General features: G+C 44.4%; 1 protein-coding gene across 3 annotated transcripts in view; it reads right to left on the bottom strand.

The window, feature by feature from the left end:
- DRP2 (dystrophin related protein 2) overlaps window positions 1-23,779 on the bottom strand; it is a 129,852-nt gene extending 106,073 nt beyond the window's left edge. For 2 of the 3 annotated variants that reach the window (XM_088467231.1, XM_088467245.1), the window contains exons 1-2: window positions 23,651-23,779; window positions 20,502-20,593 (exon numbers count right to left, since the gene is read on the bottom strand). In XM_088467231.1, the coding sequence (XP_088323357.1) occupies window positions 20,502-20,593; window positions 23,651-23,746 (188 nt within the window). In that variant the 5' untranslated portion in view covers window positions 23,747-23,779. Of the gene's footprint in view, window positions 1-20,501; window positions 20,594-20,715; window positions 20,997-23,650 lie in introns of those variants that run through there. The other variant, XM_088467238.1, reaches the window with a different exon arrangement.
- Window positions 23,780-24,021: the final 242 nt, after the last annotated feature.

Here is a 24,021-nt window from a genome sequence, read left to right as displayed (position 1 = left end):
CATTTTCTGAGCGGTTTTTGAAACAATATAAGCCAGTTAAGTGGTTAAGTAATTGGAAGTTTCCAATTCGCTCAATTAGTCAGTAAATACTCAACTTCCGAAGAGCTGTCTTCTCCCTCCAGTATCAGGACCTGGTCTCCTGCAGCAGCGTGTGAGTAAGTATGTTGTGCGAGTGTAATATGTGTGTGACCGTGGGCCTGATTCACTACAGATCGCTATTGCGATCGCAGCTGCGATTACACACACAGGTATGCTGCAAAAATATGCTAATGACTGCAATTGCAATGCTATTATAGAGACACCCAAAGTCAACATAGAGACGCCAACTACCGGCCTGTCCTTACGCAGAAATTGCTAACCTTGTCGCACGCAGTGAGTATGCACGCAAGCTGCGTATGCCGTCACAATAGCTAATTTATGCACGCCCATGCAACGGCATTCAAATGGACAGACGCATCTGTTTCATCCGACCACCCCCTTGTCACCACCCCCAAACACTGACGTCCCTTCCGTCTATCTGCGATTGCTTTGTATCTGCGTAGGTGTAGGCAGATCGATCACAATGCTAACTCGTGCACGTGCTCTGCGATGCAGACGCAGTATGCAACAATCAGCCGTCTGCGTGAACTATCGCAATAGCGATCCATGCTCAATCAGGCCCTGTGTGTGAGTGTCTGTGTAAGTGTGACACCCATGTTTGTCTAAGCACCCCCAGAGGCGCTTGCAGGGAGAACTACATCTGCCAGCAGTCACCTCCCAGCAGCCCCCTGGTCCCCCACCAGCGCAAACATGGAGCTCCCCGAGGAGACCACCGGACCGGTAAGTGGTGTGGTGAGATTGGTTGTCTCTCACCAGAATTGCCAACAATCAGGAAGAGGAAAACAAGACCAGTACATTCTGCAGCTGCAGTAGAAGTTTGGAACTCCGGGTTTTCTGGGCTGCACAGCTCAAAGTGGAGATATGGAACTCCTGGAATTCCAGGTCGGCCAGAGCCAGCAGGAAGTCAGCAGCATAGGAAGGGTTTAAAACTCTCATACACCTGATGCTCTTGGCACTGATGCTGACTAGCGGACATTTTAGTAGGCCTTAGTGTTGTTGTGCCAAGGACCAAGGGCTATGCTGGGAGAGCATGGCCAATTGTGGCTGCAAGCCACTGCTGACTGCTAAGCACGAGGAGTGCTGGAACCTTTTATGTTCAGTTGCTTATTTTTTGTTATGTGCCTGTGTGTGTCAATTTTTTCAAATTGAATACCGCAGGCATCAGGAGTGCGCAGACCTGTGGTATTCCACAATTGGGCGCTCAGTCCACATGATTTTTTTGTGGAGAAAACTTGAGTCCCAATTGTATATGCCCCACAGTGTACCAGAGACGCTGGGTTGCAAATTTAACTGCGCAGGAATGAGTTTTTAACATGTACAAAGTCACAGATAAAGCACAGCCGAACTTGGTAAGAGAAAAAACCCCAGCTGCTGCATTGTAGCACCTCATATACAGATTCAAACTAATTCGCACACAGATGTACAAATGTTGCAGATAAAATTGATCAGTGAAATCTTAGTGTTCACTCTAGGTCCGGCAGCAGGCAGGGCGCCGGACCTAGAGATAGGGCACTTCTGCGCGTGGCTGAAAAGGGGCATGGCCAAATAAAAGGAGGCGTGTCTTTATGAAGCGCCCCTTTTTGTCACTCCTGGGGGTGTGCCCGGCACTTACGGACATGCCGGGCAGCCCCCAAGCGCTGCAGTCACTGTGAATGGATCCGGCATCCATTCACCAGCGGTGACCGCCGCGCCGCTATTTTGACCACTCGCAGGTGGAGGCAGAACCCGCAGGCTGTCTCAGCGGGGCGCCGCACTGGAGGGCAGGGTGCTTTCTGCCCTTCAGAAATAGGGCAGGGCGCGGTGCCCCGCTGAAACAGCCTAGCGGGAATGCTACAATCTAGCAAAGTAGTTTTGTTGCTTCCAGATACTTTATTTATGCAAATCCCAGCTCCGGGATAGGCTTTTTGGTGCGACTGAAACCACAGTGTATGAGGGCACATCTGTATGACTAGAAATATTTGATCCCTCTAAACTAAGGGGGAAAATAGATACAACTGGCATTATATCTTAGTCATATTCTGCATTAACATAAGCTGATATTAGACACTTGTGCAGTATTGAATATACAAAGTTCTTCTGCATTTAGGGAGTTATTACTATAGAATGTCAGAGTGCTAATTTAGGGAAGAAAACAAATCCAACAGGATGAGTCAATGCCACCTTAAAACTATAAATGTAAAAAAAAGGTGAGCTAATCACCTTACCACCGTCCCAGAGGCGTCATTAGCCGCAGTGTCACCTGGTGCAGGGAGGGATGCTGTTTGCGCTGCCGAATAGGGGTCATGACCACACTGGAAGGGGGCATGGTCTTATAGCAGAACACCCATTATCCCGTTATTACTGAGGTGCGGACTGCCCTGTGTGCAGTGCCGGCCAGCTCCCTCACAGTGTCAGGAGCCAAGTGCTGCACTTATACAGTGCAGCACCCAGCTCCTGTCACTAAGGGGGAGTCTGCACGTTGGTGTCACCCCCGGAGGGTGACACCTGGGTGCGGCCCGTACCCCTATTGTGACGCCACTGCACCCTCCACATCTCCCTACTAAAGTCAAGACCACTTTCTCTGAGGACCACACCCACTGCCTCAGCTTCTCTCCCAACATCCAGTACCTTACTCAGTCCCATCACCTTCTCCTTTGTTTCATTGCCAAAATATGTCCCGTCCTCACTCAAGAAGTAACTAAAACACTGGTCTGCGTAGCCCTAGCAACAATGCAATACATAGAGCATCTAGGTGACCACCACATACCAATACCGAGAGCAACCACATGACTGCCAAGCAGTACAGTCAGCATCCCATTGACCGCAATACAGTACATTGAGAACCCAATGACCACCATACAATACTTTGACCACCCCAGTGAATGCCATACAATATATTTACTTCATGGATATCTGGATCACACAATACAATTTAATTATTTGGGGTAAATTTACTAAAGTGAGAGTTTTTAGAAGTGAGTTTTAAAAGTGATGTTGCCCATAGCAACCAATCAGATTCTACTTAACATTTAACTAGCACCTTCTAGAAGATAATAGCTAGAATCTGATTGGTTGCTATGGTCAACAATACTTTTAAAACTCACTTCTAATTTACTTTAGTAAATTTACCCCTTAATGTGTGTTTTCAGTGATCCTGGAGATGTGATATACTTTTTAAAACTTATAATACAAACATTTTCATTACTTATAAGGGGCAATAGCTTGCTCTGGATCGTTATCTCACACGAAGAAATAGTGCACCCATGAATCAATTAGATAAGCTTAATATGTATATTATATATATACATATCTATGTATATATATATATATATATATATATACACATACATACACAATACACATATATATATATATATATATATATATCTGCCATCAATTGTCAGATGAGTCTCATAAATGTACAGTACAACTGAGCTATTTAGATATATCTACATTTAGGGAAAGAAAAAATACTGTAGCGCTAGTAGAGACAATATGCAATTTAATATCAATTATAATAATAAATGAAGCATTGAAGCATGTGCACAAATATCAATACACTGTATCTTATAAAATGTAAATATAAAAACACTTTGAAAAGTAGCAAATGTATTCCATAAAATGGTATATACACAATAATAGTGATATCGAGGAGAATTTCCACTAAGTTATGATCCCAATGGGTATATTTTCTTCAAATGATATGCTGGTATGTGGTTTCTCCAAGTCAGCTAATTATCACATATATTATTGGAGCCGTGATGTATAGTACCTGTATCTAACGGCTCACTTGTTCCTCAAGCAATAACTGGTGAGAGAAATCCAGTAGCGTGTAATGTGAGCGGCTTGGCTGTCTGCGGCCGTGTAACCATATGCAATCCCAGGTTGATGCGCCGTCTGTGCAGAAGCCGCCGCTAGACAAGTTCAGCCGGTGGGATGAGTCGGGTATACTCGTCCGGGGAAGTGGATGCAGCTGCTGCCGAAAATATTCGGGTCTCAACCTGAGAGGGCTAGCGCAGTCTGAGTGGAGGAAGGCTCAGACCGCGAGCGGGTGGTTCTTTGAACTAGGCCTGCTTTTTTGTACCTCATCTGGATTGAGAGAAACGTTCTAACTACTTGCCGGCTAGCAGCTGCATCCCACAGTCTCCCTGATTGAGAGTACAACCACCCGCTCGCGGTCTGAGTCTTCGTCCACTCAGACTGCGCTAGCCCTCTCAGGTTGAGACCCGAATATTTTCGGCAGCAGCTTTTTCTTTCCATTCATACTTTTTGGTGGGTTGCAGTTCCCTCCAACTGTAGCAGCTCTGAAGAGTCAATTAATTAATTAATTTATTATTTTATTTATTTGTTCTTACTGGATTGTAATTGTGCACCATTTCTATTTTTTCCTTGATATCTACATTTAAGCTATACAAGAAATCTATAGCTGATATATCAAGGCAGGGTATGGTTCAATGGGTCTACAATTTCTAGATAGACAGTGATTAGGTAGACAAGGGGAGATAGACAGGGACTGAAGGTCGACAGGGTCTGAAGGTCGACACACTAAAGGTCGACTGGTGAGAAGGTCGACATGCAATAGGTCGACAGGGTCAAAAGGTCGACACACTAAAGGTCGACTGGGTCAGAAGAAGGTCAACACACTAAAGGTCGACTGGTAACAAGGTCGACAGTTATGAAGTGCGACAGGCGGAAGGTCGACTGGTAACAAGGTCGACAGGTATGAAGGTCGACAGGCACTAGGTCAACACTCATATAGTCAACACATTTTTTCTTTAGGGTTAGTCACTTACTCCGATGGGTCGACTAGTAACAAGGTCGACAGGTATGAAGGTCGACAGGCAGTAGGTCGACACTTACATAGTCAAATAGTCGACACTTTTTTTTGGATAAGTGTCAGGGTTAGGCACTTACCCCGACGGTTTGGGTTAGGCACTTACGGTTAGGCACCAATAGGAGGGTTAGGAATAAAGATTAGGGCAAAAACCCCCAAACAAAAACATGTGTCGACCATTTTCATGTCGACTATATGAGTGTCGACCTATGTTGGACATTTGCATGTCCACTATATGAGTGTTGCCATGTGTCGAACATTTGCATGTCGACTATCTGAGTGACGGTATGTGTCGCCCATTCGCATGTCGACCATGTGCCGACACGTGTCAACCGTTTGCGTGTCGACATGTGGTGTCCATTCGCATGTTGACTACATGAGTGTCAACCATTTACATGTCGACTATATGTGTGTCGAACTTCTGACCCTGTCGACCTTGTTACCAGTCGACCTTGTTACCAGTCGACCTTCAGACACAGTCGACCTTCAGTTCCTGTCGACCTATTGCCTGTCTATCTGCCATTGTCTACCTAAACACTGTCTGTCTAGACAATGTAGACCTAAAGACCGGATACCATTAAGGCAAACCAGATTGATCCAAATGGATTAATCAACATTATACTAATTTGAATTATAATAAAATACATACAAATTACCATGATTCCTTTATCATAGTAATACACACTGGGTTATTATTGTGCAACAATAACAATATAAATGCCTATTAATTTTGAAATGTCAAAATATAACTATTTACAGATCAATGAGATTAATAAATGTGTGCTATTTACACTGTTGTAATGTAAAAAACTACTATATTTATATACTGTTACATTGTTATGTTACAGCCTTATTCCAAAATGGAATAAAATTATTTTTGTCCTCAAAATTCTACACACAATACCCCATAACCACAACGTGTAAAAGGTTTTTTGAGATTTTTGCAAATTTAATTAAAGAAAAAAAAACTAAGAAATCACATGTACATAAGTATTCACAGCCTTTGCTCAATACTTAATTACAGCCTCAAGTCTTTTTGAATATGACACCATAAGCTTGGCACACCTATCTTTGGGCAGTTTCGCCAATTCCTCTTTGTAGCACCTCTCAAGCTCCATCAGGTTGGATGGGAACCGTCGGTGCACAGCCATTTTCGGATCTCTCCAGAGACGTTCAATCGGATTCAAGTCTGGGTTCTGGCTGGGCCACTCAAGGACATTCACAGAGTTGTCCTGAAGCCACTCTTGGCTGTGTGCTAAGGGTCGTTGTCCTGCTGAAAGATGAACCGTCGCCCCAGTCCGAGGTCAAGAGCGCACTGGAGCAGGTTTTCATCCAGGATGTCTCTGTACATTGCTGCATTCATCTATATTCATCTCTATCCTGATTAGTCGTCTCCCAGTTCCTGCCGCTGAAAAATATCCCCACAGCGGCAGGAACTGGGGATGGTATTGGCCTGGTGATGAGCGGTGCCTGGTTTCCTCCAAACATAACACCTGGCATTCACGCCAAAGAGTTCAATCTGTGTCTCATCAGACCAGAGAATTTTGTTTCTCATGGTCTGAGAGTCCTTCAGGTGCATTTTGGCAAAATCCAGGCGGGTTGCCATGTTATTTTTTTACTAAGGAGTGGCTTCCGTGTGGCCACTCTACCATACAGGGCTAATTGGTGGATTGCTGCAGAGATGGTTGTCCTTCTGGAAGGTTCTCCTCTTTCCACAGAGGAATGCTGTAGCTCTGATAGAGTGACCATCGGGTTCTTGGTCACCTGCCTGACTAGGGCCCTTCTCCCCCAATCGCTCAGTTTAGACAACCGGCCAACTCTAGGAAGAGTCCTGGTGGTTCCCAACTTCTTCCATTTACAGATGATGGAGGCCACTGTGCTCATTTGGACTTTCAAAGCAGCAGATATTTTTCTGTACGCTTCCCCAGATTTGTGCCTCGAGACAATCCTGTCTCGGAGGTCTACAGACAATTCCTTGGACTTCATGCTTGGTTTCTGCTCTGACATGCACTGTCAAGTGTGGGACCTTATATAGACAGGTGTATGCCTTTCAAAATCATGTCCAATCAACTGAAATTACCACAGGTGGACTCCATATAAGCTGTAGGAACATCTCAAGGATGATCAGTGGAAACAGGATGCACCTGAGCTCACTTTTGAGCTTCATGGCAAAGGCTGTCAATACTTCTTTACATGTGATTTCTTTTTTTTTTTTAATTATATTTGCAAAAATCTCAAAAAACCTTTTTACACGTTGTCATTATGGGGTATTGTGTGTAGAATTTTGAGGACAAAAAATATTTTATTCAATTTTGGAATAAGGCTGTAACATAACAAAATGTGGAAAAAGTGAAGCGCTGTGAATACTTTCCGGATGCACTGTATCTACAGATATATCAGCGCATCTGGCGGTGTTGTACAGGTAGTCCGCCGACTGCCCTTACACTTGCTACAGGGACTGACATCACAGCTGGGTGAGCAAATTTTAATGTCTGCCCAGCTGTGATGTCGGATAGACATGTTGTGAGGCCATTCGGTAAGAGTGTATACTTACCTGAATTGGCCGCTCGGTTGGCGCGACAGCCAGTCGGCGTTCAAGTCGACCTAGTGTGTACAAGGCTTTAGTTTAGCTGAAGTTCTTAATGGGATGGAAAGCTCAGTAGTAACAGACAGCAGGCTGCCTGTCACATACACATGAACGTCAATGCTGGGACTTCCCCATTTATTTGAAACCCAACCCCAGTGCCCATGGTATTGACATAATGCAGACAAGAGTGATGTCAACATAGCATTTCAGGCTATTGTAGTCTTAACCCTTCCCATATCCTAGCCCTACCCACAGCCTAACCCTACCCATAGTCTAACTCTAACCCTACCCACAGCCTAACCTTACCCACAGTCTAACTTTAACCCTACCCACAGCCTAATCCTAACATTCACTGTCATTCACATAGTCGACATTATGTCAAAATTATGTCTTGTGAATGTCTCATGTCATTGCGAATGTTGACATTTTGACTATTGCCATTTTGTCCATGTTGACATTCTGAATGTCGGCATAATGACTGCATACCGTTTTTGATATCTGCCTCCCATTGCTGTGGCAAGGGGACTTGCTCCCATACTTGCTCTCTTGATTTAGGAGTATCACCTCCCCCTCCATCCTTATATATCATATATATATTTTCCTGGCCTTCAGCATATTCAGAATTTATTGCTGCTTAACAAGACAATAAGTTATTCAAAGCTTCAAAAACTATTGGAAGAAAACAATTTAACTAACTGTACACTCTGATTAAGATAAAGATATGCTATGTATGAATGATATATAGTGATTGAACAGGCGTCTACTTCTGTTAAAGGTATGGTTAGCTGCGGGCACGTGTTTGGCAATAACAACATGAATAATGCGCCTGCGCTTATATAGTGTCTGCAAGGGTTAATTATGTAAATAACCACTAAATGACAATAGAAATGACTAGTTTAATCACTTATTAGGATTAAGTGGTACTTGCACCATATACGGTCAGGTAAACGTGTTTATGAAGAGTAATAGAACTAGGCTGGGAGGTTAGGTAAATATGTGTTTATTCAGAGTAATAGACCTAAGCTGTGTAGTCACAATGCTCCCACTGGAAAATAGGTTCTGTAGGTTACTGTCAAAATGCTGCTAAAAAAAACATAACATAACAAATAAAAGATATGAGTCAAGTAGGGTGCATATATATATATATATATATATATATATATCTCTCTGGGAATGTCCTGTGGTGTTGCGCTCTGGAGGGGTGGCATCCCGTGCCCTCCGGTCCGTCAACTTACCCTTCTTCAAGCTGATGATTGTCCTCTTATAGCGAGCCCTTTCGTTGTCCTATTGCTCCGGGCCTTCTGCCTCTGCTGGAGTATGTGTCCAGTTACACACTCACTGTAATGTAAGGTCCTTGTTGAATCACCAGAAGCGGCAAAACTGCCGGGTACCACGATCACGTGGTCATCGGCCGTCTACCGCCGCGGCCGGGCGCTCTGCCCGCCGGGCGGTGGGGAGACTAGGTCTGGTGCAAAGGCAGTGAGACTATGTGCCAAGTTACACACACTCTGCTGACACAGAGGTTGCGGCGCTTCCGGGATCAGGCGAGGTAACGCGAGATCGCAGGGGAACTGGTGGTATGGCTTTGCTGGGAAGTATTACCAGTAACTGTAAGGTAATACTCAATAGGCAGTCAGTAGGTGGAGTGTACAAGCAGAGTCATATACACTCCACCTGACGCCATACCAGCATAGATGTTAAGATGTGTCCCCAATATCGGCCATATATGTAGTGGTTTTTAGACAGTTAGGTCCAGTGTCCTTACTACCAAATCCCATCTAGATTCCACTTCACTAGAAAAGTAATTCCCAACCTGTACAGGTATGTTAAAAAATGAGAGTTATAGTAAGAACTTACCTTTGTTAACTCTTTTTCTTCGAAGTCCATAGGGTCCACAGGGAGACCCTGGGGTGTAGGTTGAATCTGGATCCTGGGCACCACGCAGTTAAAGCTTTTGCTCCCAGGATGCATTGGTCCATCCTCCCTATACCCCGCCCACGAGCCAGAGGCACCTCAGTTGGTAAATAGCCAAAGGAAGGAGGAGGATAAGAGAGAGAAGGAAGACTGGTACACACAAGAATCACACTCTCACAGAGAAGGAGACAGGAAACCGGTGACCAGAAATATAGCCCATATGAAGCCAGGTGTGTCAGGGCAGGTGCCCTATGGACCCTATGGACTTCAAAGAAAGAGTTAACAAAGGTAAGTTTTACCATAACTCTCATTTTCTTCTTCAGGGTCCATAGGCTCCACAGGGAGACCTTGGAGATGTCCCAAAGCAGTCCTTTTAATGGTGGGGAAGCTCCTGCACTGAGATGAGAATCCAGTGCCCAAATTAAGCATCCTGAGAGGCTACGTTATCAAATGCATAGAACCTTGGAAAGGTCTGAATGGAAGACCACGTGGCTGCCTTACAAAACTGAACAGCGAAGGCGAGCCGTTCACGAGGGGTCCACAAACCGAGTAGAATGAGTAGTAACAGAAGCCGGAAAAGGCAGGCCTGCCTGTGTGTAAGCCTCTGAGAAAGTCATACGAAGCCATTTGGCCAATGTTCGTTTATTGGCTGGCCATCCTTTTTTGTGAAATCCACAGAGCACAAACAAGGAGTCTGATTTCCGAAGGGAACTGGTACGGTCCACAGAAATCCTGAGAGCACGGACCACATCCATTGAGGCATCAGCAGCCGAGAGGTCTGGTGACTGAAAGGCCGGGACTATAATATCCTGATTTATAGTGTCGAAGCCGGATAATTGGCTGAGACAGGATCGGTTTAAAATTAGATCGGGGCGATGCCATTTTGCGAATGGCAATGAGACGCCATTTTGCGACTGGCCGCCCAGCGCCATTTTAGTGAAACTCGCCATTATAAGTACATACGGCGATGCTATTATTTAGCGTCGTGCGATTCCCACGCAATGGAAAGAAGTTAAAAGTCCTCACTATATAAATACAGACAGTCACCAAAACATATAAAATGATTATCCCTGCAAAACACGTACCATGGTGTACTCCACAAACACGTAGTCGCACAGCGTTAATTAGCGTCTTTTCTTAATTCCCCAATACTTACACACTGCACACTTACATAAAAGGTTCCCTACCATTAAAGTGTAATATTCAAGGTTTATTCAGTAATTATTAATGTTGTGTAATAAAGGTTATTTGATATCTAAGGTTTAGTACATGGTAAGCAGACCGTGTTTGGTGTTGTACTGATCCACTGTGTCTCAACAGATTTCCAGTATCATCGGTGAGAAGATTGCAACATGTGTCTGCAAACTATGGACTACAGAGAGTTAAAACATTAAAATGTACTCTGTAATGTTATCAGCTTAGATTAGCATGCAGTGGGAAAAAGGACACAAAGGGTTGTTGGAGGCTTTTTGTGTCCATTCGAATTGACCTATGAACTATCTTGTAACAGAAGCACCTTTAAGAAGAACCAATGGAATCATGCCAATCTGTTCTATTGTATTGCCTAGCCCTGTAAGAGTATATATGTGCGCTCTCTGACCCCAGTCGAGAATCTTCTTGCTGTGCTGTTGACGGAGGTTTCTATTGCTGATGCCGGTATCTGGACCCAGAGCGCGTGCGTATGTAACAACTGTACCTTGGGTCTGTATGATTTATTTTGTGCTAATTGTCTTTAGATCACAGCTTGTAACCATCTGTTTTTATATTGAATAATAACTTTTTTGTGCTTTGGAACCACACTCAAAGTCTGAAAGCATTTATTTACTGTGCAACTCATTACGCTAAAAAGCGACAATTTTAGAAGGTATAGGCAGGATTTTCGAAGTATAGACAGGATTGCATAGAGGTTTTAAATAGGTATTGATAATATGGAAATGAGAAACCACCTTAGGAAGAAACTCAGGGCGAGTGCGAAGCACAGCCCTGTCCTGGTGAAATATCAGAAAGGGGGGACAACAGGAGAGCGCCCCCAATTCTGACACCCTCCTGGCAGATGCAATAGCCAGAAGAAAAAGAGTCTTTGCTGTGAACCACTTGAGTTCTACCAAATCCAGAGGTTCAAATGGAGGACCCTGGAGGGCACGAAGAACTACTGACAAAACCCACAGAGCCACTGGAGGGACAAAAGGAGGTTGAATCCGGAGGACACCCTGGAGGAAGGTGTGGACATCCGGTAGCGGAGCAAGACTACGTTGGGACCAAATGGTTAGAGCAGAGACATGCACCTTCAGTGAAGCAAGGCAAAATCCAAGGTCCAATCCGAGCAGAGGCTGGCTTAAACGCTCTGAGCATAGTGCTGACTACAGAACTAAAGAATCCTTTTGACCTCAGGAGGGATGTCTCAAGAGCCACGCCGTCAAAGACAGATGACCCAGGTCCGGGTAAAGGCAAGAACCTTGAGACAACAGGTCTGGATGTTGAGACGTTGAGTGTCGATGGAGAGACTCGGAAGATCTGAGTACCAGTGACGTCTGGGCCAAAATGGAGTCATCAGCAGGGCAGAACTCAAGGAAAAAGGGGGACTGGAGGGAATAAGTAAGCAAACTGGAAGGTCCACTTCACTGGTGCGTCTACAAAGGTTGCCTCGGCAATCCATGTTCTGGACCCATACACTAGCAGTTTGTGAATGTGTCGGGAGGCCATGAGGTCCACCTCTGAGAGGCCCCATCTGTGCACTAGGAGTTGAAACACCTTTTGGAGAAGCGAACATCCCGGGATGCACGTCGTGACGGCTGAGGGAGTCTGCTTCCCAATTGAGTACTCCCAGAAGAAACACTGCAGAGATGGCTGGGAGGTGACCATCGGCCCATGTCAGAATGCATGACACTTCTGTCATAGCTGCCCGACTTCGAGTGCCTCCTTGATGGTCGATGTAAGCCACTTTTGTGGCAATGTCAGACTGAACCTGTACAAGTTTTCCGTAAAGTATGTGCTGGGCCAGGTTGAGGGCCCGGTAGACAACTTGAAGTTCCAATATGATTGGCAGGGTTGAGTCGACCGATGTCCAACAGTCCTGAAAGGAGAGTGCGGACCAGTCACTGCGCCCCAACCCGGGAGACTGGAGTCCATTGCTAGGAATACCCAGTCCAGGAACCAAAATGGGCGACCCTTGGATAGATGAGATGTCTGTAGCCAACATGATAGAGACAGACACACCACTGGAGAGAGCACCATCGTCTGAGCTTTGATCCGATGGTGAGCATATTCCACCATGTCGAAGGTGGACACCATGGATCCCAGAACCTGCATTGCTGAGGGGATCGACACTCTGCGACTGTGGAGACATCTGCGCACTCGTAGTTGAAGTGTGGAGATCTTGACCGATGTCAGAAAGATTCTCTGATCCTGAGAATCCAGCAGTGCTCCCAGATGAATCATTCTCTGTGAGGGATCCAGGGAGTACTTTTTTTTTTTTTCTAGTTGATTAACCATCCTGCAAGAAAGCAATGGTTAACTACAGACGGCGGTGAAGCACTTATGGGGATCCTGCCAGGAGCAGGAGGTCGTCCAGATATGGAAACAGTCGGACACTATGACCATGCAGGTGGGCCGCCCTGATAGCCATAATTTTGGTAAACACCCGTGGAGCTGTGGAAAGTCCAAAGGGCAGAGCTTGAAATTGGAAGTGGTGCCGTAGTATAGCAAATCAGAGATATCGCTGATGTGAGGGCACTATAGGTACCTGTAGGTACGCGTCCTGAATATCCAGAGATACCGTAAAATCCCCAGGCTCCATAGTTAGGATGACGGAGCATAGGGTTACCATCCTGAACTTTGGTCCCATTAGGGATTTGTTCAAGGATCTGAGGTTGAGGCTAGGCCGATGAGACCCATTCGGTTTCTGAACCAGAAAGAGTGGAATAATAATATATACCAGTCCCTCACTGAGATAGTGGGACTGGCACAATTACCCCTGCTTGCAGCAAGTACTGCATGGCTTTCTGAATTTGTAAGACCTTGTACGGGTCTGAATGAGGGCCTGTATAGAAAAACTTGGTGGGGAGACCGTCTGAGAAATGAGAGGGCGTAAGCATTTGAGACCACTTCTCTTACCCAAGTATCTGTGGTGTTTTGACACCAGTACTGGGAAAGCTGAAGAAGTCAGCCTCCCACTCTGGGATATGCCAGAGGGAGGCCCGTCCCGTCAGGCTGAGGGTTTATCCTCGGGCTTTGAAGCAGAGAGAGTCTTGTGTTCCAGGTCCGCTTGGTCCTGGGTTTGGCGGCTCTAGTGGAAGCCGACTGCCTAGGATAGGAAAGGAATGACCTTTAGGCTTTCCTAGGCCTAGTATAAGCCGTTACAATCTTGTCAAGGTCTGTGCCCTTACAAGATCTCCCCATTGTAGGGTAACCCTTCTAGGCCTTTCTTGGAATCCACATCAGCTTTCCATGGACGTAGCCATAGGGTATGGCAGGCAGTCACAGCCGCGGCCGAGACTCTGGCGGTTAGGAGACTGGCATCTAATGTTGCTTTTCCAAAATAGGAAGCTGCATCTCGAATGTGAGCAACAAGACATTTGATCCGTAAAAGCATCTGAGGGAAAAGAGTCTTCAAGGGCGTCAGCCTAGCTTTCTATAGCTTTAGCCACCCATGCTATAGCCATGGTTGGACGGGCAACAGTCCCTGAAAAAGAATATATCGATTTCAGGCAAGCTTCTACTTTCCTATCCATAGTCCTTCAAGGAAGTACTGTAGGAATAGGCAACGTAGCGCTTTTAATTACACGCGTAACATGTGAATCCACCGCAGGAGGTGTTTCCCATTTTGCACAATGAGCCACAGGAAAAGAGTAACATGAGGTCAGTATGAAACCTCTTACCAGGCGATTGCCAGGCTGCAACCATGAGTTCAGCTAGATGATCCGACAGAGGGAAGTCTGCTGAAGTTACTTTCTATCGTTTAAGCAGAAGGTACTTGGATTTAGGGGCTGGCTCATCATCTTCAATTAATAAGATGGATCTGACAGCTCGCACCAAGGCAGGAATAACAATTTATGACCGACTCTCATGCTCCTCCGGAGGGGAGTCAGGGTTAGAGAGATCAGCATCTGTGCGTGGATTGTGACGATAACACAGGACGTGCAAAGGATTTACTGGATTTACCCACCTTGCAACATGGTTTGAAAGGCATTAGATGTAGCCATCAGACTCTGTACCGAATTAGAGAGTACGTCTACCCATGGTGGGGTACAGGAGGTACTTGTATCGCCTGAACCTAATGTGACAACCCCAAAGGAGGGCATTACGTCCTGCTGTGATAACCCCCATGGGCGACGAGAGGGGGCGCAGGGCAGGTACAGTTTACCTGGGCCCGGGCTTGCTAGAGAGGCCCGGCGGGGCCCCGGGCCGCCGTAGCCTCCCCCTCCCTCACAGCAGCTCAGCACATAGCTTGTGCTGGGCTGCAGTGCAAGACTGCTCGCGGCTGCTGCAGCAGCCAGAGCAGTCTCCTATGGCTGTGGGGGGGAGCGATGACACTGATCGTGCCCCCTACTTAGCGCTTGGCTGGGGGCTTACAGCTACGCGGCGCTGAAAAAGTAATATATATATATATATATTTTAAAGGGGGCGTGGCCACGCCTCCCGCGATTAGGCCACGCTACGTCCTTTACCCGGGCCCAGCCAGGCCCTCAACGGCCCTGAAAACCCCCACGGGGGAATTGCAGCCGGATCTACTACTTGGTCCGTATATATATATATATCAAATCCTCCTCACTTAAGCCTGTAGCCCATAACTAGCCTGATAGCAGTATGGGGGCAGATGCCTGTTAATAAGCCTGCCTTTGCTAGACATAGCTGCAGTGTAAATGGCACACAATATGGAACTGGGTATAATGCAACCACCGTGTATGTAGGATACTAGTAGGAAGCGATATACTGGTCCTGTCTTATGCCTGGGTAAGCTGCAGGAGCACACAGCCCAAATATGGCACAATGCAACGAATGTATGTGATAAAACCTCACAAATACTTAGTTCTATAAATGTGAGGCACGAAAACCCCTGAATATACCTGTATGTTAAAGGTAATAGTCCGAGAAAAAAAACACACTCAGAAAAAAACACTGCCCAAGTATGCGACACACTGGTCCTGTCTGACACTTTGGTAAGCTGCAGGAGCCATTTTGCCTAAATATGGCACACAACAGTATGTGTCAGACCTCACAAATATTATCTTTTATACATGCGAGTTAAACGAACCACGTTAACTACACCTGTATTAAGGTAGAATTAGAGGAAAGGTATAGATATATGCTGACAGTTAGGAAACAAACACACAGACAGGCAATGGTAGCATAAGTCACATACAAAGCAGAAAGTATATTGGAATGTGGCACTACAATCAACCGCCCAGATTCAGTGTCTGGGAAGGCTATACACCAACCCAAGGGAGAGGTATGCAGGGGGACTGGACCACACGCTGGCCTGAGAGATCTACGAGTTCACCATTCAAGAAGGCTGCCTCCCCTGGCTGGCAATTAACCCCGGGACGCTGACTCCATCATCAACTTCAAGTCCCTGGTGATCTAGTGGAGTGCAGGGTAGTGTGTCTCTGCTTCCACAGCCAGCACCTCCGGTCTGTCCTCTGAGACAGAAGGTAGGACTGCTTAATATGCGGGTCACCGCCGCTCTTACCTGTCCCTGTACGTCCGGCGGCAGTACTGCGGAGCCCGGCTAGCACAAACCCCGGGGTCCCGCCAAGATTCCCAGATCGGTTCTGGCATCGCAGCGCCGGCGGGGTGAATGAGCAGCAGCGCAGATGTCCTATGGACAGTCTGCGGGTGCGCGCTCTGATAGAAGAAAAAAACTACCAAAAGAATAAAATAAAATCAGCTTTGGGGCTGATAAACAGCTCCACTGCATAAACAGTGACCCGACTCCGGCCGGGCACCAACTATAACTGAGGTGCCTCAGGCTCGGGGGCGGAGTATAGGGAGGATGGACCAGTGCATCCTAGGAGCAATAGCTTTAACTGTGTGGTGCCCGGGATCCAGATCCAACCTACACCCCAAGATCGCTCTGTGGAGCCTATGGACCCTGAAGAAGAAAAACCCTAATTAGTAACCTCCAAAATGGTGTTGTACCCACTGTCTACTTAACCACAGAAATGTAGACAAGCTTAACAGAGCAAACACAAGATTTAAGTTTTAAGGTTTAAGTCATACGCTGTGTCTTTCTCCCCAACAGACAAAGATCTGAAGAGAAGCAAAGAGCTGTTGGTAAGCAAAATGTCAGCTCAAGTGGCACATGATGCAGCGATGGCTTCTCCTTCAGTTTCTCCAGCAAGTGCATCTGCCGAGAAAAAAACTCAACTTTCCCAAAAAACCCACTGGTGATGCAGATGAGTCAACACAACCAAGTTTTGACATCTGGTCAGGTCTAAAAGAAATGCCTACAAATTAGACCTCTACCATGACTCCATCTGATACGGTCACAAGTCAAAGAATGGTTGAGGACTATTTTACATTTTTTAATGATAGCGTCCAAATAGGCATGTCAGACAGTCCGTTTGACTACTGGCAGGAAAAAAAGGCAATTTGGAGGCCCTTGTACAAACTGACTTTGCGTTACTTGAGCTGCTCACCCTCCAGTGTGTACTAAGAAAGAGTTTTCAGCACAGAAGGGAACCTTGTCAGCGATCGGCGTAGGAGGCTACTTCCTCAAAATGTGGAAAAGATTATGTCCATCAAAATAAACTACAAATTCTATGCCAATTACATTCATAAATTACAGAGGCACCTGTAATGGTGGATTCCAACGAGGACCAATTAATATTGTGTGAAGATGATGTACACACTGATGAGGGTGAGGAATCGGATGATGATGGCGACATCGTGCCTCTGTAAAGCCAGTTTGTGCATGTAGAGATCTTTGCCAGCAATGTCAGCTGCTATTGGTAGCTTGTTTTCTGGTGGCCCAAACAACTCTTCATGATTGATATTGTTGTGGTGAAGATGGCAGGTGCTTGGATCTAGCAGAGAGAAGAGAGATAGCTGACGCTGGATTGCTTGTTGGTACTTATTTTTGCCAAAGTTTCTGAATTTTTAAAAAACCCTTTGGATGGATGCGCTGCAGATGAGGTAACAGGGAGGAGGTTCCTAGATGGTTAAGGTTCCTACCTCTACTTACTCTGGATTTACAAAGGGTACAGATGGCTTGACAATTGTTGTCTGGATTTGGGTAGAAATACTGTAATTCCATACATAAGCAGTGGATATCTTTGTCTTGTGCCCAGGCATGGCAATGGGCTTTTCCTTATCATGGGCAACAACTGTTTCTTCTACTGGTGCCTGATTTACACAAACATCCTCATCAACAACATCCTCATCATTCACATCCTCATTAGCGCCAGCTACACAAATATCCTGATCATCCTGGTGCACTCCCGCAGAAGCAGCCTCGATTTCTATGTCAGCATGTTCACTTGTGCTTACATCATCAGAAGAGGCAGAACCACCCTTGCCACTTCGTGTGGTGAAAGGCATATTGCCAATTTTATGTCTTTCTGCAGTTTACTTTCCCTTTGATGTTTGTTTTCTTTACCACTATAAAAGATTGGCTCTTTGATTTTAGATGACCTGACTTAAGCCCTGTATGCTCTTGGCACCGGCTTTAGTAGATGTTGTAGACGGACTAGTATCGTCATAACTGGTGGCACTGGCAGCATCTCCAGCACTAGTATGTGGTTCCTGCTTTCCTCTCAACTGATTGTTATCCATATCAACAAACACGAATGAAGTGGGGTCAGCACACACGTCAATTTGTACCAATTTTAAATATTACACTGCGGTATCAATGACCTACAGTGTCAGAATATTTTTCATGAATATTATACTGCGCTACCACTTAGTGTCACAATATTTTTTATGAATATTACACTGCGCTACCACTTACAGTGTCACAATACGTGTATGAATATTACACTGCGCCACCACCCTGTCACAATCACAATATTTTTTATGAATATTACACTGCGCTACCACTTACAGTGTCACAATACGTGTATGAATATTAACACTGCGGTCTGACCAGCAGCGTCACAGTAAAAAACAAACAAATATAGTACACTGGGGTGCAGCACAAAAAAAAAAAAGTTTAATTATACTATTAATATTATTAGCTTTAATTATTTTTACATTGGGCACCCTTGGACGGACAGAGCACTCCCTACACCGACAGGGCACCCCTGAATGACACAGAAGCCCCTTTATTGATGGACAGAGCACCCCTAGACCAACAAAGCATCCCTGAAGGACACAGCAGCCCCTTTATGGATGGACAGAGCACCCCTAGATCGACAAGAGCACCCCTGGAGGACAAAGCAGCCTTTTTGATGGACGGACATAGCACCACTAGACTGACAGAGCACTCCTGAAGGACACAGCAGCCCCATTATGGATGGACAGAGCACCGCTAGACCGACAGAGCACCCCTGGAGGACACAGCATCTCCTTTGATGGACGGACAGAGCACCCCTGGAGGATACAGCAGCCCTTGATGGACGGACAGAATACAGAAAGAGCACCCTTGGAGGACACACAAGTCTGTTCAGTACACTCTCCACAGCAAGAGTGAAAATGGCGCAGATGTCCAAGGACCTTTATAGATTCCAAAACAGAGGGAGGATAACATTTTGACTCATTTTGGGATCCAAGTCATGTGCGAAAACCCGAGCCGGACTTGGATCCTGGCCCAGAACGTGAAGTTCGGGCAGGTTCGGTCATCTCTAATTATACAGTATATATTTTATATACTGTATATATATATATATATATATATATATATATATATATATACACACACACACACAGCTCCTATAGGTAGTACATACAAGTACAAACCCACTTGGCGCTCCAGGATCCTGGAGTGCCAAGTGGGTTTGTACTTGCGTGTACTACCTATAGGAACTGTATATCACATTGACTTTGGAGGATTGGTATATATACACATACACACAAAATATATACATATATTGCACGCGCCGATCACTAACAGTTAAATATGTATGCATATATAAATACATATGTCTGTATATCTCAAGATCTAGTTTGCAGGAAAATCAAACTATAAGCACTAATCAGGCAGCTTGTCCTGACTCATGAAGTTGCAGTATACATGTCAATCCAGTAGATGGCGCACCAAGAATAATACCACATATCATGGAGTCGCTGCTCATGTTACTTGCAACCTTACAGTATTACTGTAGGGTAAGTGGCTTGCTCATGTGTTATTAGCCCCAAGCATCTTTTTGTGTTAATCCCTGAAGGAAAAACTGCAAATATTGTTTACAAAGACATTTTTGTGATCAATATCTACAATATAAAATATACATCACAATATTAGATGCCACTACTGTCTTTGTAAAATTAGTTCCTCTGAGCAATAACAGACATCCACACAAGCAAAGCTGCGGGCAAACACTAGTTATGTATATATGTAAAGTTATGTTCTTGTCTGTAATATTATGTAGTTATGCACTATGTAGGGCACTATAAATAAGCAATAATAATAATAAAATAATAACAATCAATACATCACTGGTTAATAGTGATTGAATACAAGCTTGCATGTAAGACCCAATTCACAAACTACACTAATTACGTTAAAGTACCTATATCAACAGTCATATAAAAATCTATTATTGATATGGTCTTACCTAACTAATGCTTAATTGCTACCAAAAGAACACCTAATCTGTCCTGGCCATAATAATATAAAAAAAGTTTTTGTAGTATAGAAGTAATTCATATAAAATGAAAAGTTTGTCCGCTCACCAATGAACATAAACCGTCCACTCACCAAGGGGTTAAATAAATTTACTAACATATTATGCTGACAAAAACTGTACAATAATAAATTCCACTAGTTCTTAATATCTAGCTGCCTCCCTGGTTGAACTCTAATAAATCTGGATACACAAACAGCTAATAACACATGATCACTGACATACACAAATATATATATACTATATATATATATATACTATATATTTATATATATATATATATATATATATATATTTATATTCTTTATACCTCAAGCTGTGAGATTTCTTCTTTATCTCATTCCAGCACAAGTTCATGTCGATAACAATCTGAGATCCTTCTGCCTCATCAGAACTTACAACCTGCAAAAGGAAAGTTAGAGCATGGTGACGTCTCTGAGCCTAGGGAACAGGACAGATGAGGGTAATACAGTATTTATGAGAGGCCACTGAAGGAAGCGCTCATACTAGAAAGAAAATCTCACCTGTACATGCTTCTGCTTTAGTGGTGTCTTTTAAAAATGTAAGACATGGCAAGGATTAAAGGGTAGGTAAGCTAAATAAGGGAGGCAGCAGGGAGGGTCGCAACTAGAAGAGGGATGAGATACAGCGAGTTGTGTTATTAGGAAGGGTTTACAGAAAGATGACAGGTGATGATGAAACACAGGGACCATATTCAGGAATAGAACTGCATGTAAGATAGGACAAGAAGATGCTTAGTAAAGAGTGAAAGAAGAGAAACTGTCTCAAAAGAGCCCAAATACCCTGTGCCCCTTCCTCCAGCCATAGGAATGTCACTCAGAGGACTGCAACTCGTGCCCTTTCTTAAAGAATTCAGGCTTTGTCTGGGATACATTCCAGACACCCCCCAATGTCACCTCCCCTCTAAACAGTGACCATTTATAGGGAAGGAAAGACTGCATTCTTCATAGTGTCTTGTTTTGTGTGGAAAATAACCCCCCACCCCCACTCTTAATTGTAACAGGTTTCAAAAACATTGCTATAGATCCACAACACTTTCAGTCTTTCATAATAAGCCCCAATTACTATTTGTCTGACTATCCCAGCATTTGCAGGATCTCTACTGGAAGAGCCATGTAATATATATGGTATCTCTTTTGTCTGCAGGTAATCCATAAGAAACTAAAGGTTTTAATATTTTTGCATAATATTATTTACATGTATTGCATGGCATCACTTATCTTGGAAATGCATTTTAATATGTCATACATGTCTGAATAAGTAGAGGCAAAACCTAATCGTTAACTACTTGTCAAAATCCTGCAGATTCAGGTGATCACTGCATACTTGCCTACCCTCCCGATTTGGTTGGGAGCCTCCCGAAAATCGGGAGGCTCCCGGGAAGGCAGGCAAGTCTCTCGGCAGCTGATCCCTCCTGCCCCGCACCGTATTTACTAAAGAATCCCCAGCAGCAGGGCGGCCTGTGACGCGATTCATGCCGAATCGCGTCATTTTGTCCCCGCCCTCTGCTTCACAATGCCGGGATTATCGGCATTGTGTAGTGGGGGCGGGGTCAACATTATGCAATTGCGTGGCCACGCCCCAGTTCCACCCACAAACGCCGGCCACGCCCCCGATTTTGCCGATCTGGCTGCCCCCTCCCAGAAGGGGCAGCCAGATTGTCAGCATTTCTGGATCACTGTCCAACGACAATAACCGGCTGTTCGGCACTTGTCCCTGGGCCCATTAGTACAGTTATAAGATTACTACACACATAGATCAGTACAGGTTGAGTCTCCCATATCCAATATTCCGTAATACGGAATTTTTTTGGCTTAACTGAGATAATGAACCCTTTGATTTTTGATGGTTCAATGTACACAAACTTGTATAAAATTACCTTCAGGCTGTGTGTATAAGGTGTATATGAAACATAACTAAATTTTATGTATGTATACAAACTTTGTTTGAGCCATAAAATTATTGAAAATATTGTATAAAATTACCTGCAGGCTGTGTGTATAAGGTGTATATGAAACATAACTGAATTTTATGTATGTACACAAACTTTGTTTGAGCCATAAAATTATTGAAAATATTGTATAAAATTACCTGCAGGCTGTGTGTATAAGGTGTATATAAAACACATAAATGCATTCTGTGTGTATATTTGGGTCCCATTCCCAAGATATTTCATTATGATGCAAATATTCCAAAATACGGAATAGTCATCCAAAATACCCCTGCTCCAAAGCATTTTGGATATTGGAGACTAAACCTGTAGTAGTCATATTCCAACCATATTTACCAACATGCCCATTAAAGACATTTTCCAATTTTAAAAGGTTAATTATTATCAGGCTTTTTGTTAATTTTCAAGCCACATTCTGTAACACATACCTTCCAGTGCAACACCCAAAGGATGTTCGTTATCCGGACTATAGGTAGACAGTAAAAAGGTCGACAATGTCTAGATAGACCCAATATGTTAGACAGGCAATAGGTCAATAGGGACAAAGGGTCGACATGGAAGAAGGTCAATGGGTATAAAAGGTTGACAAGGTCAAAAGGTCGACACAAAAATGGTTGATACATTGTCGACGTTTAGGGTTAGGCACTTACCACGACGGTTAGGATAAGGCACCAGGAGGGAGGGTTAGGCACTAGGAGGGACGGTTAGGGTCAGGCACCTACCCTGACGGTTAGGATAAGGCACCAGGAGGGAGGGTTAGGCACTAGGAGGGACGGTTAGGGTCAGGCACCTACCCTTACGGTTAGGCACCAGGAGGGAGGGTTAGGGACCAAGGGGTTAGAAAAAAACAACATGTGTCGATCATTTTTGTGTTAACCTTTTGTACCGGTCAACCTTCTTCCATGTTGACCTTTACTGTGCCAACCTTATGTCCCTGTCGACCTTTTGCCTGTCAACATCTGGTGTCTATATAGACGTTGTCTATCTAATGCCTGTCTATCTTTTAGACCAGAACCAGAATGTTCTACTTAATGATTAGTGGGGCTTGGCTGTACAATACTTGACAACTGCAATTCTTTGGGTTGCAAGGTCATACGAAAGAGGAACTCTGATATCTAAACCAACTATTAGGATGGAGATTTATTAATGGGTTGTAACATACACCAAGTTTTCAAGGCCTGCTCAACATTGCAAAAAGTGTCAAAAGAAGACTACTTAGTATCAGCAATGCAGCTTACTAACTGACCTCCCACAATCCATCACCCTTTGGCACTACCCAACATCCACCTTCGCAATTTGCACAATTATTAATTAAAGGCTATTGTACCTTTGTATCTACAGTATGTTGTTACTAAAACATTACCCAGAAGGTGTGTGTGGTCAGTTACCATTGTACTTCCAGGAACTACACAGACTATATACTGTACTTTTAAATTAATTAATTGTGAACAGTCCTTCGTGCTGAAGTCATATCTCGGTCAGTTTACCTGTGATGGTTGACTTGAGGAGCTGCTAGTATTGCTATGACGCCATTGATCAACCAAGAATGAGCAGTCACCTCCATTCATTACCACTGGCAGCATCTGTGTAGAGGCTCATATGAACAGCTGGGCATTCTAGATTGAGTAAAATTGATCAAATACACATTCAATTAAAAAATGCCTGATTACAATTAAAAGTCTAGTAGATAATTTCAAATGACTGTTCTGTTAGAGTTTGTGATCTCATTATGTTGTGAACAATTTGTTTGGGTGCTGATCAGAGTATTTTGGACCTCATTCAGTGTCTCTCGCTAGATGCGATCGCTCGCACCCAGCGTATGCAAATTTGTCAAAGTGACATCACGGGAAGCGATCGC

Source organism: Taudactylus pleione, unplaced genomic scaffold (assembly GCF_031769625.1).
Source record: "Taudactylus pleione unplaced genomic scaffold, aTauple2 ptg000009l, whole genome shotgun sequence".
NCBI lineage: Eukaryota > Metazoa > Chordata > Amphibia > Anura > Myobatrachidae > Taudactylus > Taudactylus pleione.
The sequence above is the reverse complement of the archived record's forward strand: the minus strand, read 5'-3'. Positions and strand labels throughout refer to the sequence as shown.